General features: G+C 43.8%; 2 protein-coding genes across 3 annotated transcripts in view; both read right to left on the minus strand.

Moving 5' to 3' along the window:
- Positions 1–121: 121 nt before the first annotated feature.
- On the minus strand, positions 122–10753 carry cs (citrate synthase). The gene is made up of 11 exons (XM_035644242.2): positions 10587–10753; positions 7244–7291; positions 6982–7089; positions 6156–6221; positions 5380–5511; positions 5037–5225; positions 4738–4937; positions 3984–4113; positions 3630–3731; positions 3195–3404; positions 122–2626 (listed from the first exon to the last, which is right to left on the minus strand). The coding sequence occupies exons 1-11, from the start codon at positions 10635–10637 to the stop codon at positions 2456–2458; spliced, it is 1407 nt and encodes a 468-aa protein (XP_035500135.1). The 5' UTR covers positions 10638–10753; the 3' UTR covers positions 122–2455.
- Positions 10754–11844: 1091 nt separating this feature from the next.
- LOC118317402 (inactive dipeptidyl peptidase 10) overlaps positions 11845–17546 on the minus strand; it is a 28073-nt gene continuing 22371 nt past the window's right edge. For both annotated transcript variants that reach the window (XM_047331280.1, XM_047331281.1), the window contains 10 exons: positions 16531–16649; positions 16362–16409; positions 15917–16015; positions 14946–15012; positions 14595–14789; positions 14454–14508; positions 14253–14352; positions 14068–14126; positions 13178–13250; positions 11845–13057 (listed from right to left, as the gene is read on the minus strand). In XM_047331280.1, coding sequence (XP_047187236.1) covers positions 12840–13057; positions 13178–13250; positions 14068–14126; positions 14253–14352; positions 14454–14508; positions 14595–14789; positions 14946–15012; positions 15917–16015; positions 16362–16409; positions 16531–16649 — 1033 coding nt within the window. In that variant the 3' untranslated portion in view covers positions 11845–12839. The remainder of the gene's footprint in view (positions 13058–13177; positions 13251–14067; positions 14127–14252; positions 14353–14453; positions 14509–14594; positions 14790–14945; positions 15013–15916; positions 16016–16361; positions 16410–16530; positions 16650–17546) is intronic.

A 17546-nucleotide genomic window follows, 5' to 3' on the forward strand; every position in this document is an offset into this window, starting at 1 on the left:
TATGGACCAAACTAATCGTTTCATCGAGAAAATAATTGACAGATTAATCGATTATGAAAATAATCGTTAATGGTTGCAGACCTATAAAAGTCATAGAAAAGCAAACAGGTGACACCACCAGGAGCTTTGAAGCAGCCTTCATTGGTTTAATTATTTACGGTTCTCATTGTCCTTCAGTTCACATACAGTATCAGAACGACCTTCATCGTGTTACAGGCAATGACAGGAAGAAGAAAAAAAACCCCTGACCAAACCGAGTGTTAATAAAAACCTTTATTTTTCATTTTTTGTTAGGTTTTTTTTTTTTCCAATATTTGCTCCTCAGGCTTTTCTCTCCCATTCGACCCGTCCAGACCCCATTTCCCTCCCCCTTAATAGTGTTTCTCCTACCGAATCCACCTGCACTTGAATTCACCCCAGGTTACTGTGAACGACCTTTTATTTGGCTCCTCTACGATCAAAATAAACCTGCTCACCGAGCAGAAGAAGAAGAAGAAGTACGGTAAAACACGAGACGCGTGCGACAAGAGCCGCGACGGAAGACGGAGGCGGAGCGAAGCGTCCGAGTGAAACCACGAGCAGTTTGAACGACGCAGGAACTATAAAACTACACGCAAAAAAAATGGAGTGTTGACAAACCCAGAGGTTAAGAGCAAGCTTGACACATTCAAGTGAAAAACACCTGAAACAAATAAAAACAGCACCGGCTAAAGCCCACAGAGCTACAGTGGGCGAGGAAAAATGAATCTACGTTATTACAATTAAGCTGCAGTTTTCTTTTTCTTTTTTTGTTCGTCGTCGTCAGAATTTCCACAGTGACCCAGTGAGAGACAAAGACACTGTGGATAAAACTTATGGAAAAATCGTTGTGGCAATTACAAGCTCATACATTCAAGCTATACATATACATATATATATATATACCTATGTACACAAAGTATAAATAAAACCACAACATGAGAAACCCAAAGATTATAGTTTTATACATATTCAACACCCAAAGAAAAAAAGGGGAGGGGGTTACAATCATCCTGGAGGGGGAGGGAGGGGGTCGTCTACGTCTAAAGAAAAAAGGAAATCCAATCAAGCAAGTGCTCATTTTGGAGTATTTGATGTTCGAAGCGCTTCCTGTGGGGACTCGACTGACAAACACATCACTTAGATAAGACGGGAACTTCACCAGAAGTCAAGCTTGCTCTTAAGGCTGCCAATCACAACACCCTGTGCTCAAAACTGTATTAATATTAGTATTAGCGACTTTACGAAAACAGACGGGACAGTTATTTTGATCATAGAGGTAAAATACAGGTCATCATTTAAAAAAGAAAAACAACTACTGTTGGGAGGAGGAGAGAAGAGAGAGACTGAAGATTTAAAGGGGCAGTATCTTTTAACCGGTATTATGATTTTTGTTCCGAGTGGTGATCGACATGTTCATGGACTAAAAGGTTGAAGGAGACGCGCTTCCAATTCTTTGCAGAGAGGACGCAAGAAAGTTATTAACGTCTGTTTCGCTGCCTCCCTCCGACTCCAGGGCTTGTCGACCTAAAGACGTCCGTGACGACGGATACGGCAACACACCAGGGGGATGATGCCCCCCCCCCCTTCTTATTGGTTAGTGGTTACCGTCACAACCACATCTGGAGACCGTTGACGAGATCTGACAGCAGACGATAAGGGGAAGATGTGTGTAGATGTAGGAGAGGAACTTATCAATCACGCCCTCGTTCATCTTGTTTGGTAATTGTACTTTTCTTTTTCCTAAACTGGAGTGTTCATAAACGGGAGTGAAACGCGCCGATGGACCGGGCGGGACAACGTCTGGGAATTGTTGCATAGAAGGAAAACAAAGGTTAGAGTCTTAACTTGTGGGGTAGGGGGAGAGGGGGGAGGAGTCTCCTCTAGAACAAATCACTGCATTAGCCAAAAGCAACAAAAGGTTGAGTCAGGTACTGAACTGGAGCAAATACAAACAAGTGCAATTCACTGCCACGATTCCCTTTGATTGCCAACTTGCCTCTTCTTAGTTCAGACCCACGACAGGTCGATATCTTAGCGATGCTATTAGACTTTACAATAGTACAGTGTTTGAGCCTACGACGGGTTTACACGTTTGCGTATGAAGCATGTTTTCTGAATACGGAGACGTGGCGGGGAAAAAAAAAATCTTCAGTGGTTTAAACTAAATACACTCAAACAAACTAACGGTGTGGCGATTTTAAAAAGGCCCTTCTTCTGTGACATGACATTAAAAGTGAACTGTCTCTCTGAATCCTGTTGAATCCCCCCTGGGGTTGGATACGACATGGGGTGGGGAGGTGGGGGGGTTGAGGGGTCAACTGAACTTATGTCTGCCTTTTTTTTTTTCCTTTTTTTTTGGGATGTTTCCACCTCCGCCCCACCCTTCACACACACTGACCCCCCCAGCTCCTGTCAGGTGGTGGTGGTGGTCTCCTCAGCCCGACTTGGCTCCCACCAGGGTCATCAGTCCGTCGGTGCTCATGGACTTGGGGCGCTCCAGGGGGAAGCCCAGGGCTCGACTCCACACCAGCTGGGCGAGCACGCCGAGGGCCCGGGACACGCCGAACAGCACCGTGTAGTAGTTCATCTCAGTCATCCCATAATACTGAAGACAGCAGAGAAAATAAATAAAAGGATGTGTCAGGATCTGTGAATTTTAGGGCCACATCGAGGGAAACTTATCAAAGTGAGACTTCAGAGAATAGAGTTGTGATATTATGAGAATAAAGTTGAAAATGTACGTGGAAAAAGTCGTAATATTATTGGAATAAAGCCGTAATATTATTGGAATAAAGCCGTAATATTATTGGAATAAAGTCGTAATATTATTGGAATAAAGTCGTTATATTAAGAGAATAAAGTCATAATATTATGAGAATAAAGTCATAATATTATGAGAATAAAGTCATAATATTATGAGTAAAAAATTAACATTATTCTGGTAAAATTACGAGTTTACTCTCATAATATTATGATTTATCTTGCAATATTGACTTCTTTGTCTTGTAATAGTACGACTTTATTCTCGTACTATTACAACTTTATTCTCAAAAATGTACGACTTTGTTATCAAAGTCTCCAGTTTTTTCTCCCTCAGTGTGGCCCCTGATACTCCGCCGTAGAGTTTGCTGCTACATCTGTGACGAATGCAAGATTTGAAACCCCCGTCTCACCTGCAGCAGCACTCCGCTGTGGGCGTCCACATTGGGCCAGGGGTTCTTGGCCTTGCCCTGCTCCAAGAGCACATTGGGCACAATCTTGTAAAGCTGGGCGACCAACTTGAACATGGGGTCGTTGGGCAGGTGCTTCAGGGCGAACTCGCGCTGGCAGGTGTAGCGCGGGTCCGTCTTCCTCAGGACAGCGTGGCCGTAACCTGGCACCACCTACAGCCGAGAGAGGGGGCAAATCATCCTCAAACCTCTATCACTTGGAATCTTCTCGTAGCCTTTTTGGAACAGTTATGAAACCTTTACAATTATATATAATTATATATAAAATGCATGGCATGTGGCCCCTGACATTCAGGTTTACCCGGAAAACGCAGAATTTGAGTGTGACAATGGAATTGATAGAAGTAACTGTTCTTTTCTTTCTAAAGTGTTCTTTACCCTTCCGGACTTGAGTGTGTTCCAGATGTAATCCCTCATCAGCTCATCAGACACCTCTCCTCCCATCTCCTTCTGCAGGGCGGTCAGCCACACCAGCACCTCCTGTGAGACGCGGGAGAAATTCAAAATGGTTTCTTGTCACTACACACGGTTATCATTTACTCCAAATATCACCACAGTACAGAGAGACTTTTCCTTGATATAATCTGTTCTTCTGTGCCTTTTTATTAAAAATGTCTTATTTCTGTCAAATTCAAACACAGGACATTTTACAACGGACACTTTAAAAACCAGAAAACTGCATTTTCTACATCATGACAGGGGTGAAAATGTTGCATTTGCTCAGGGACAAACCTGATTGGCCAGGCCGTGCAGGGGACCAGCCAGACCGTTCATGGCGGCGCTGAAGGACAGGTAGGGGTCGGACAGGGCGCTGCCCACCAGGTGGCTGGTGTGGGCACTGACATTGCCTCCTTCATGATCACTGTGACGTTGCAAAAAAAAAGAGGAATATTTTCAAATTTTATCCCAAGATTAAAATTATGTCCATTCAACTGCAAAACTCAAGTTTTTGTTGAACGTTGTGGCTCAGTCACATGCCTCAAAGTGACGAGCGGTCATTAATCTTTTATCAAACTTTTTGTGTCTCAGCTGTTTGTATAAATGTTATTAATGTTAAATATCACAATCCCTTAATTGTCAACGAAATTAGAAGAAACAAAACGTCAATCCTTCCAAAATAAGAATAAGAATAAAGAGTATAAAACAGGAGAACAAACATTTTATAAACTATAAGTATAAATTAATATATATTATTGATTGGTGAGGATACTGGATGTATTCCCGTGTGGTACAGTTACTGAAAAATTCACTACGATAGAGTCACTTCACACCTCCTTCACAGCAGAGAGACTAAATAAATAGTAGGCAAATGTTTGCAGTGTTTCTCAAATATTTGCCTTAAAGACATTTAAGCTTCATTAAAAACTGAACAAACAAATGATCACAATGTGACTCGAAACAGAACTGAAGCATAAACCCTCAGAAAATGTTGAGACACTTAAATTTAAAGCTTCTTTTAATTTATTAGGAAGTTTTGTTTTTGCACCTGTGGATGGTGAGGTAGAGTCTCATCAGCTCGGTGAACTGCTGCTCACTGTAGCCCAGCATGTTGGTGAAGTTGTGGGACCAGTCCAGGTTGGAGTCGATGGCTCCGATGCTGCTGCCCTCACGGTACAGGTTGCGGTAGATCTTGGCGGCGATGCACGGCAGCTTGGCGATCAAGTCCATGGAGTCTTCGTAGACAAACTACAAGCGGCAATGTAAAAAAAAAAAAAAAAGATCAGGAAAGAGCGATGACATACCAGCAGCTCTGCGAGACCGTAGTGCTCATATACGTAAACTCACCTCCCAGTACTTAGACTTGTGGACGCCCTCGGAATAAGCCCGCGCGAAGCCGCTCTCGCTGTTCAGAGCGGTGATGGCCGCGCTGAACTGAGACATGGGGTGCAGGTTTGTGGGGAAGTTGTCCAGCATGGTGACGACGTGGGAGGGAAGTGCTGCTCTCTTCGCCCACTCTTTGGACACCCAGTTCACCTGGAGGAAGAAGCGCACACGATGTGAAGCGAGCGACCTGATGATGATGCGGCGTGAGGAGGAGGTGTTTCTGAGAATCCAGCACAGACAGAGGGCTGCCCAGTCGTCCCTCATTAGAACTCTACAGCAGCTCCAGCGCTGCTCTCACACTCACCTGCTCCTCGGTGGGCACCTGCCCTGTGACCAACAGCCAGAAGAGGCCCTCGGGCAGCGGCTCCGCACCTCCTGGAGCTTTGGGCAGCAACTCTTGACACTCGGGAATGCTGTAGCCACGGAAACGGATGCCCTGTTAATCCAGGGAGAGAGAAAAGACAGGAAAATACTAAGTGCGGGCGAGCTTCCACTTGAACCAATGAATTTGGACGACAAATGTCTGCTAACAGCCACTGAAAGCTCTCGGCTGCAGTGAGAAAGCAATCAAGGTAAGTGCCTACGAAGCAGACCGGTCTCCACCGGACCGAGAGTTTAAACTACAGACACTAAGATTCTCTGCCGTCATACAGTTTTACACTGGACCATCAGCAGACTGAATAATAATGATACTCGCGGGTTAAGAAATCCAATATCTATATATCAGCTACTAGGATTTTTTTTTTTACATTACGCAGGCCTTAAACAAGAATATTGGTGAGTGTGTGTGTGTATAGATAGATTTATAGCGATATATATATAGATAGATGTACAGATAGATGATGTATAGATAGAGACATAGATTTGCATCTATAGATAGATTTATAGAGATGTATAAATACATGTACAGATAAAGAGATGGGTGTATAGATGATGTATAGAGAGATGATTTATATAGAGATGTATAGAGAGATGATTTATATAGAGATGAGTAGATTAATACATAATACTCAATAACCTGAAACATATCTAGGAATTTTTGTTCTGAATTTGAATCATTGACCCTGCTCCAAAACTGACCTCGTCAGGATCCAGAACGGATGTCTCATACACCAGACCCTTCATCCCCCTCATGCCTCCATAGACCTGTGGAGGAAAAAACAAATAAATACATAACACAAGCACTACAGATATTAAATAACACTGGCATATTAATGCTACACTGGGCTTTAGAAGCAAATGTCCACTTGACTGTTTGTCGACTGCATAATATTTCTGAAGCTTAGATTAGGCGCAGATTTTTTTCATCAATATCTGACGTAGAAGTGTGTTATAGAAACAGAAAAGAAATAATCAAAAATGCCATTGAAGTTAAGTCCTCTTTTACCATGCATTGAAATAAGAGAATGCATTTGAACAGGAATAATAAATATATTCACATGAAAACAAACAGGCCACAGCTGAATGTTATTAGTTTGTTTGAAAGTGAAACAGACCCAGTGATTCTTCTGTAAGTGCCAAGGCAACGACCCAGGGGTCAGAGGGGAAGTGACGGATAAACAGACGAGGATGACACAGTCGTTGCAGTGGTGTGTGTGTGTGTATGTACAGTACATGGCAGTTGTGCAAGTCTGAAACTGTCAGTTGTGCACTAGAGCTTTTAGTGACTCAGGAAAAATGTCTGTCGGGCAGGAAGCAGTTCGACTCGTGGCCTTTGAGAGACATGACCGAACAGTGACACCTGATACAGTAAACACTGCAGGACAGGCTGAGATGGGATTAGGGGTGAGGCCGCCTGCATCGCAGCCGACAGTCCACACGCTTATGGCATTAGGTGTCTTAACTGGTTTGTTCTGATCCATTATCAAGTATTCACCTTGTCCCAACATCCCAAGGCGGTACTCACCATGTCAACAGTAACCTGCCCTATGTTGGTTTTGCCGTACTGCTGTTTGAAGTTCTTGATCCTGGTCTGTTCTTTGGGGATGAGATCGGCCAGGACATCCTTCAGATTCTGTAGAAACACAGAGTCAAAAGCAAGCTGGGGTTAATACGACTTAATGGGAACATTTCAGAGGAGAAACAAACGGATCTGCTTCGTCAAGCTGATTAGCGCCGTCTCGTCCGATGACTACAAAAAGCAAGTCGGAAAATAAGAGCGTACTTACTGTTGTTGATGCGCTAGCATTTCTGGCCGCCACAAGGAAGGTGGCATTCTGTGGAGCAGATAAAATAAATTATATAGTTTTGAGAATTTGTACCATGGCAACAACTGAACCGGTCACTGCCGCGTGTCTAGGCTAATGAGGTTCCAAGGCGACCTCAAATTAATTAGTTTGTGGGTGAAATAACCTTTTAATGTTGTTAACACAGAAGACGTATTGTTAATAATCCTCCAGTTCAAAGCATATATACAGAAACTCAACTTCGATCTCTTCACATCATAACTACAGATTCTTTCCGTCTGCTTTACTTCGCCGTGAACAGTCAATCCATTATGGATTTTTAATTAAGCCTTCCTTCCTTTTTATTGCCAATCACTTTATTTCTTTCCTCGGCTCCTGTGGGCATCGTAACAAAAAAGGTTTCAACTTTTCTCCCCATTTTCATCTCTGTTGTACTAAACTGGGTGGTGGTTAATTTTTTACTATAACTAATAGAAACATTTCACTGGACTGAAGAGAGACGGGACGAGGTGGTTGTTGTGAGGCAGCTGTTGGGCAGACCACAACATACAACTGCAACAAGTCACGACGAACAAAGACTTTAAATTGGACATTCCTCACCTGACTCACGAGGTTCACCCTGTCACAGAACGTGTTCTCGTGAGTCATACAAATACCTTTTTTTTTTTTTTTTACAAAGTCAATATGAACGATTGACTCACACTCGTGAGGCATCGAGTTTTGCGCAAATTATGAGGCCAATGCCTCGATTAATTTTGCTGCAATGTCAACATTCACTATTGTCAGGGGCAACAATAAATAGACGAATAAATAAACCTTATTGTTTTAATTTCTTTTTGAATTTAAGTCTTGGCAAAACATAGGGGCCAACCACAACATGGCTCCTAGGTTCAAATCCAGAGTGCGACCGTCTTACTAGTCACACATTTGGAATTTCATTGCTACTTGTTGAAATGTGATATTAAGATAGTTTGTCTGTTGCTTAACTGCTTCATGTAAGGAAAATAAGTAATTTGGACCCATGTGAATGTGTAATTAATCTGCATCTATTTTAAGAATTTATTTTATTATCTACTAGGTATTTTTCAAGCAAATATGTTTTGACATTATTAAATAACTTAACAATTTTAAGGTTTTCAGCCACAACAAGACAGTTGATGACACCATCTCCTCGGCTCCAGAAGACAAACAGGCATTTTTTTCAAGCGTTTTGAAATTTTATGGACCAAATGTTTATTTAACAAAATACTAAAATGAATGGACAAAGGATTTACAAACACACATAACACAGAAAAAAAAAACATTTCTATACAATTAATGAGGAGTTTAAAGTCTTATATTCTCGCTGGAACTTGGTCAAGACAACACTAGACTGTAATACAGATTTTTTTTTTAAACACGCCCTGGTCGAGAAAGTGTTTGGAGAATGGTGATCATGGTCGGAAACCCAGTAGTGAGAAGTTGAGCCTGCTGCTGCTGCTCACCAGCGTAACAGGACTCCTCTGATGGGGTATCACGTTTATCAATGGGTGGAGGGGAGGAGTCTGGGGGAAAGGTGACAGCTGGCTCCACTCCCTCAAAAACTACTGGTTGTGGGTGGATGACAGGGTGGATGACAGGGCGACAAGGCTGAACGAAACAAAAGGTAGAAGCTTACATCACACTCACTCTCTCTCTCTCTCTCTCTCTCTCTCTCTCTCTCTCTCTCTCTCTCTCTCTCTCGTTGTTGTGTGTTTTTTTCCCCCATTTCATTTGTAGAGGACCGTGATGTTCTCTGGTAAATCTTAATAAACATTGCGTTTAAAAATCTCTCTCTCTCTCGCTGAGAGTGAGATTATGTAACAGCTCAGGGTCTTATATATATATAGTGTCTGGCGCTTCGCTTAGTCACTCCAAAACTTCCACTGGAGAACGTCCAAACTCTGGGAGAAAGGTTAAAGCGACGGACGGGAGAAAAGAAGAAAAAAAAACGCATGACGATACTTGTACACTTCATTTACATGTTGCCAAACAATCTACTATGTCAACACTAAACACATTGCCACTCCTTTTTTGTTCCATCTGCACTTTAAAAAAGATACTTAGTAGATAGTAGTAGAAGAGACACTTAGTGTCACTTGTCTCAAATCTTATTTGGCCTCTAATAAAGGTGAAATTACCCAAACACCAGTGCACTCTCCACCTTTGAATCACACCAGTAATAGTTGAGAAACAGGACATTTTATGGTCAAAGAATATTATGCAAGTGGGAAAACCAGCTGACTAATAAATTTCCTGAGCAAAGATTACGACTGATAAGAGAGATGAGGCGGAGGAGGGTTGCACAGGTTGGCTGCACTTAAACCCCTAATTACAAGAGTGAAAACCCTCTGGGACACATCTCCCCTCAGTTTGTGCAGAGATAAAGGAAGTTCATATTGAAAACAACACTTGGGTCGTTGGTTATGTGCGATGGAGGAGGAGGAGGAGGAACAGTGGGCGACACCACCAGCTGATGTGATGGTCGTGAAGGTGTCAGCCGTCTGGGGTTGAGACGTGAGGTCAGTGGAGTAAGATCGTGGGTTAGAGTCTCAAAGAAAACTAAAACATTACAAGTTTAATTTTCTGATCACACTTTTTAAAAAAAAAGTAATTAGGTGCTTTGCGCGGATGTGAGATGTCTGAATCCACACCATACAGTCACCAGTGTTGAATCAAAGTGTTGAATTACAATTGTTCTTTTGAATCAGGAGAATATAAAAAGCCATAAGAGGTTTGTTTTAGTGAAATGATGTGACATCTCAGGTGATTGGCTGAAATCTACACGTGAAGGTCAACGGGGCTGGTGAGGAAACACGAAGTTGACTGAGTTTAGAGGCAACCACGGTGTCTGGTAACCCGTCGACAACATTAGTCCCTTAAAAAATGAATAATAATAATAATAATAATAAGGAAACTGGACAGAGGTCCTAAAGAAACATGTGCAGCCTGTGACCAATACCAGGCCAGCCAAAAAAAAGAGCAGCGCGACTTAAGCTAATGCTAGCTAACAAACTCATTCACAGCCAGTACGACCCAAACATCATGGCACCAATATATATATAAATATATTTATAATAACACGTAAGTAAAAGACGTGCAATAAAGATAAAATAAAAACATTTGTCCAGTTATCAGTCGTGAGCCGCGCACTTGGCCAACAGCATTCACACAATGTGGTGCGGGGAAAGGGGCTAAAGCTAACGGCTAACTAGCTCCCGTCGTTAGCCGTTAGCTTCCCCGGTAAAAAAAAAAGTCCCCAGTTTCTCGACCGGAGAGAGAGAAAGTGGCGTCGACGTTTCTTTACCTTGGAGTTGAGGAGTTTGGGCGCCAGCCTGCTGAACGTGAGGAGCGACATCGTGAACGTGTATTTTTTCCACTCGTTTTCTGTTTCTCACGACTCGGGTAGGAGGAGGAGGACGCCGCTGCCTGTGCACCGCGGAGCTGGTTGAAGGTGCCCCTCCGCAGAGCAGGAAGGTTGAAGAGGGATGCGGGCCCGCACGCAGCGGCCCCGCTGATTGGCCGGACGCGACATCAGAGAGGGATCCGATTGGCCGGAGCGCTACCGGGAGCGCGCCTATTGGACGGGGGCTCCCCCCACCCTATGTGTGTGACGACAGCGAATGATCGGGGTTTGTTCAAGAACAAAACTGCACTTTCTTTTACATAGAGTTGAGTCAAAAACTGCTGCACAAGACTGTTCAGAGTGCAGTTCACGAAGCAGACGGTCCAAAGGACTCTTACTAATCTGTTCTGTCAAGTTTGTGTTCACTCTGAACAGGTGTTTTTTTATGTGTTATCTTGTAATGTGGATGCGAGTCAATGGACTCTGAGCCCTGCTCAGAGTCCATTAATATCAAAATGGGGAATTAAAGATTGATGAGGAACATGGTGACTGAATTCAATTGTAGCCTTGAAACATAAAACCCAATTATTTTGGAGGGGTTTTGCCAATTATCCCATAGGCTACATACACTCAGGTACACACAAGCGACGAAACTAAAAACGTACCCTGTCTAATTCAACATTTCTGCAAATAAAAATAATAACAATAATTAAGGTCATACTTCATACAGAGAGGTCCTTCTGTTATTTCATTTACCCTCAATGATATAAATGGGAGGGGCAAACTAATAGAAACACCGGTCTGTACACTACAGACTCCAATATGTTCATACCGTTAAATCTACGTGTTTTTTTTTTTTAAACTAACATTATAACCCTGACACAAGGAGGATCAGCTAGGTTTTCCCAATAGCGAGGATATATGATCCATATCTGTAGTGGCTGCAGTTTTAGACATTCATTATCAGCATTGTATTGTTCACTTTTAATCAGTGTCACTACCATAAAACTATAAAATGATCAGAGTGATTCAGACCCCGTGGAGCTGATCTGCAGCCAGTCAGAGCAATAATAGCAGAGATCAGAGTCAGTAGTTACGTTAAGTGTCTTCACGCATGATAGGTTTCATAATTAACTGCCACGATGATGATGATGATTCGTGAAGGAACCAAAACAAAGTTTTCTGTAAAACAAGAAGTTCAAACTTTATTGTCAGGAATTCAGGAAGGGGGGGGGGGGGGGGGGGGGGAGTAGCTGGTTGTTTAATTGAGTCGGACATTCATTTTCCAAACCACCTGCATGCAGTTTACCAGTATGATTTGGTCGACAGCTTGATTGTCAACCCCAATTCCTGTGTGGATTGTAACATAATGGCTCAACAGTTTGTCCAACGCAATAACTGAATTCAGCAATCGACAAGAAATGGCTCAAATGCCAAGAAAAACAAAAGACAAAAGACAAAAAAAACTGAAACCTACTTTACTGGCCTTGACAGAGATTCTCGTAGTATTTCTTGAAATTGAAGCTTGTGGCATTCATAGTTTTAGCTGAGTACTCATTCTTAATGGCATTATGCAAGTAATATGAATAAAAACCAGTGGATAAACTTTTATTTGGCACATTTAGAAGGATCAATATGCTTCATCTGACAGTCAGGAAGAAAGTCAGGAGCACACTGTACAGAAGACCCATAAACACTTAGATTTTATAATCACATCTTGAAGATTGTAAAGTCTGCAGAGGCCAGGCAAGAACAGTTTGCCTGTTAATCTTCATTTGTAGGATTCAAATCTCTTGGATTCAGTGTTTGACTTTCATATGACTGGAATCTGCTGTAAATCTATAAATTGAAACTCTGCAAAACACAGAGAATAAAATGTAAACTAATCGACACCATGCAGCCGTTTAAGACATGCATGTTCTCAAGTCTTTGTAAACTTTTTTTTTGTCAGAATCTGTAGTCCTCTGGTCCACATCATCTCGAGTAAAATTATTGTAAACAAACCGCGTCTCAAACATACAGTGTAACAGAAATAATTGTGTGCGACAAGGTATACAGTACATCAATTCTTCCAGAAGTCGTAGGAGGTGATTCTGATGCGCTTGGTCCCCACTCCTGTGCCCCTGCGCCTGGTAGTCCGACCCAAGGCAATGCATAAAATGGCACGCGGTCGGAAGAGAGTCCTTCCCGAAGGAGGGGAGGGAAGCTCTGGGCTCAGTCCTCTTCCTCGTCTTCGTGCTCCGCGGGCTCGAGGAGAGCGCTCTGCCTCAGGCAGGTGTGGAGGTAGTTCACCACTGTCCGCTGGAAGTGCTGCACGCTGCGGGGCTCCCTCAGGTCGTGGCCCTCGTCTGGGTACAGCTGCAGTGAGTAGTTGGCTTCCACCTTCACCAGTCGGCTCAGGAGCTCGGCGCTGTGCTGGAAGTGGACCCTCGCTTTGGCCCAAACAACCCCCCGCCCCCCCCGACAAACATACATTAGAAAATAAACATGGGGGGGGGGGGGAAACCCCAACGACAAATCAACCCTAAAACTTGGCAGAAAGTGTAACTTACCGTCGGCAGTTCCATGCAGAATAAGGAAATTCTCATCTTTCAGCTTGTTCACCTCCTCCAGCAAAGAGGCGGTCTGAAAACATCCACCGTGACAACGTGAGCGCTTCAGTGTAGGTGCACCTGTCGAGCTGCAGCTAATGCGGGCTGGCACAACAGCCCTGCAACAAACCCCACCCTCATGAAGGTTTCAATGTCTTTAAGTTTGTGTTGAAACTGTGTCAGAGAGCTGTCAGTTGGTCGTCTTGGAGACTGTAGATTGTGTATTGCGGTCGAATTGTACTGCGTTACACTGAGTGAGGTCTGTGCTCGAATGGGGTGGACAAACAATATAATACATCTCTAAGTTTAAAGCTAAAATATTTTGGGCTGCAACTAACGGTTATTTTCATTATCGATTAATCTGCCGATTATTTTTCTCAATTAATCCATTAGTTGTTTGGTCCATAAAATGGTGAAACATGTCGATCGTGTTTCCCAAACCCCCAAGATGATGTTTTGTTGTGTTCACAAACCAAATATATTCAGTTTTGCTACATTAACAAAAGGTGAAATCTGAGAATTTAGATTTTTTTTCATAAAAACAACCGATTAATCGATGATCAAAATAGTCGGCGATTCAGTTAGTAGTCGATTACTAATCGACGAATCGATTAACTGTTGCGGGTCCAAAAATGATTCAGCTGCACCGCAAACTAAAAACTGCTAAAATGACCATAAGGTTGAATCAACACATATTTAACATCATAAAGACAGGATTTGTCAGAGGACTGCTGTATTAGACTGCATTCGTTCTGGCCAATGAACTTGCGAGTGAGTGTTAATCCACAGCCAAAATGAGTCACTTATCAAACCTATTAACGCCTGAACAGATGAGTCTTTCAGAGCCTCACCGAGTACGCGTGCTCCTCCTTGGCTGGAAGGCCGAGATATCTCTCTGAGAATGCAGCACCTGAGAGCAGCGGGACACATTTTCACTCGTGATTCGTACCCAAAAAAAAAACTGTTTCTCCGTTCCGCAATCACAATTCTCAACAGCCCCGCTGTACGGGTCGTTGATGCAACGGCCGCGACTCACTGTAAAGCCTGAAGTCAGTTATTGGTGCCCAGGCTGCTGTGCACTGAAAGAGCTTGTCTGTCGCCGCTAACATCTTGAGAGTTAAATAACCACCAAAGGCCTGTTGGGGGGGGGGAGATAGAAAAATAATCATGTGATGGCTTCAATAGTATCTGGGGATTTAGTTTCCAGTGTTAAAAAACAAAAGAAAGATGCTGTAACCTTGCCGTAGAGGGCCATCCGACGGTCGTCGATGTACGGCAGCTGCATCAGCAACCTGTGGAAACATCATAAAAGAAGCGTTTCAGTTCATCGATCCACAGGCGTGATTCTCACGTGTCGACGGTGAACAGCCGCACTGACTCTACGACTCCCAGGAGGTCCTTGACTCGGAGCGCGCCGAGCTTGCGCGGATCCAGAGCGGCGGTTCTCTGTCCGCGGCCGACGCCGCTCCGGCCGTCCACCCAGGCCAGGGCCACATTCTGCGAGCTGGAGAGGACCTGAGGCCAGTCCAGGGCAAATTCCTCGGTCACCGACTGACTGCCGGGAACGCCGTCTCTGAGCGACAGGACGAACAGGATGAGCCAGCGCCGTGACAGTTGTCAGGGGTTTTTGGAAGAGTGGAAAAAGGCCAAAGGGCCAAGGTTGCAGAACGGGTGACATGACATCAGGGCAGTCCAGCTGCTCTGGCGTGTCCCGTTCTGTGACACTCACACAATGATGAGGAGAGGGTGCAGGTTGGCCTCGTAACCCCGAGGTAGAGACAGTTTCAGGTGCAGGTCTAAGGAGAGCAGAAAGTGAGAAATACATCTGAAAGATTATCTCTAAAAAGACGTTCAGCCTTAGCTTGAGCATAAAGGAAACATGAAAAAACATTCACAGCCGCACTCACATGCATGTCCCCGGGGGCACACATGACCTCATCTCAAGATACAACAGAGGACTTATTCAGTCAGCCCTTAACTATATTTGTCGCTACCAGACTGAGATGTCTGCAGTGATCTGAGGGTGATCTATGAACGCTTAGTGACTGTGTTCGTGCGGCCAGTTTGACTAAATTTAAACACAACCAATTTCATTTAGCTACTGCAAAAAGTGAGAGCCAAAACAAAAAACATGTACAAAAATATGTGTATATACCGTGACACAAAGTCTGGTTTTATTATATTCCAGGCAGGATTAAACAACCAATGTGAAGTTGATTCATTCTTTGTTTGGTCCAATGGCTTAAAAAATTAACTGCGATCAACTGTTTGATTTTAAAGACATGAATCTGCAGAATGAAGCACAAAATTAAATGTATTCTACTAGTCTGATGTTCTTCATTCACGCATCGTAGTTTATGTGGCAATTTGTTCTCTCATGTCGGCCGTTTACCTGATGATCTGTCAATTTCTTTGGACCAACTCTTTATGATTACGTCTTTGGACGGGACTTAATGATAGTTTGTCCTTTCCAGACGGAGATATCTGCAGGGAGCTCACATTTCCTTCTGCCGAACCTAATCCGACTGCTCGTGAAAGGCCCTGAAGGTGATCTGTGAATGCTGTGTGACCTTAATCCTACTTGTAATCGCAATCATTTCATTCATAAAGTGAGAGCCATATATATATATATATATATATATATATATATATATATATATATATATATGTGTGTGTGTAGTGAATGGTTCCTTGTTGTACCGTGGTTGTCTGCCGGGAGCGTCCTGAACAGAGTCTCAGGGAGCCTCTTGTCCTCCAAGGCTCTCGCCAGTGGGCTGTTATCCTCCAAGACGACGAATCCTACCCGAGATAAAACAACCACCGCGTTATATATTTTTTGAATCCCAATCGTCAAGACGGACACAAATGTTCATCCTAAAACGTTAAAGGCGTCCCATCAGGTTGTGGATCAAATCCTCTCCGTCCCGCTGTGACTGAGCGCCGCAGACAGAGGGCAGTGTTGACAAGCACAAAACGAATGAATCTACTTGAATATACCGCCCTCTGCAGGCTGTCATGAGACACTGCAGACAGCCTGTGTGAGAGCGCGTGTGTGTGTGTGTGTGTGTGTGTGTGTGTGTGTGTGTGTGTGTGTGTGTGTGTGTGTGTGTGTGTGTGTGTGTGTGTAAGCCGATGTAATACTCACTTGAGGGGTCCTTTATACTGTGAACTGTCACTTTGGGGATTCCAGGGCCTGGGGGATTTTTTTTTTATTCAAAAGACAACATTATGAAACCAACTGTGTAAGCATCATGGTGCTTTCATATGCACTGTGAGTCTGTGTGTGTGTGTGTGTGTGTGTGTGGATTATTTACCTAAGCAGTAGAGGGTGAAGTGGGTTTGATTGGGGCTGAACTCAGATCTGAAGAAGCGGCATCCATCGATGAGGTTACAGGAGATGCACTGGCGCTGAAACACTCCATCCAGGTCCACGCTTAAGAAGTAAAAAAGAAAAGGTTACTGACCCCACTTAGGAAGAATACGACGGTGCTAAAGCCAATTTGACAGGAGGAGGGTCAATTGATCGCTAAAGATCTTGAGGGACGGTGTCATATGTGGAGTCAAACTATTCCGACAGCTGACTTCTTCGTAAAACAAACGGGGTTTAAGTGAGGTCAGACGTAGAAGCCGGCGCACAGTCTCAGAATGTCCCACTCCGCTCCGCTGCGTACAAATTTCGCACGGGATTAAAAGCAGGCCAAGTTTAAACAAGGCATCTCCCCCCCTCCTCCGTAATATCGAGCTGTCGCCGTGAAGCGCAGGAGCTTTTTCAGGCAATAAAAAGATATGAAACCCGGGAGGTGGATGAGGGAACGGGCCAGTGTGCTTATCACCAGTGGGACAATAAGTCTCAGGGAGTCGGGCCTCGGCAGCACACGGGGTCCTTGTCCACAGAGATTGGATTTTTTTTGTTATAAATGTGTCGATACAGCTTTTGGCCTGGAGAAAGTACAGCGCACAACCATGAAGATTCATGAGCGGTTTCTCCTCCGATTGCTTTCTCTCTTCTTTTTTTTTTGTTGGTATGCTGGCACTGTGGCTCAGATGTTGGTGATATCGGATGGCCGCTTTAATCCAACACATTTGTCCAGACTTAACTTTTTCATCGACGACTAGATGGATTCACGTCCCTCAGAGGATGGACTCTACTGACTTTGCGGATCCTCTGAGGACTTCAGCGCCACCACGAGGTTGTGTTTAATGAAATATCTCAATAACTACAGGTCGGATTGTGATGAAATTCGACATGGATGTCCACGGTGTCCGTCGGACGATCTCTGAGGACTTTGGAGATTCTCTGACTTTTCGTCTAGCACCGAACGCAGGTTTT

This window comes from Scophthalmus maximus, chromosome 3 (assembly GCF_022379125.1).
Source record: "Scophthalmus maximus strain ysfricsl-2021 chromosome 3, ASM2237912v1, whole genome shotgun sequence".
Lineage (NCBI taxonomy): Eukaryota > Metazoa > Chordata > Actinopteri > Pleuronectiformes > Scophthalmidae > Scophthalmus > Scophthalmus maximus.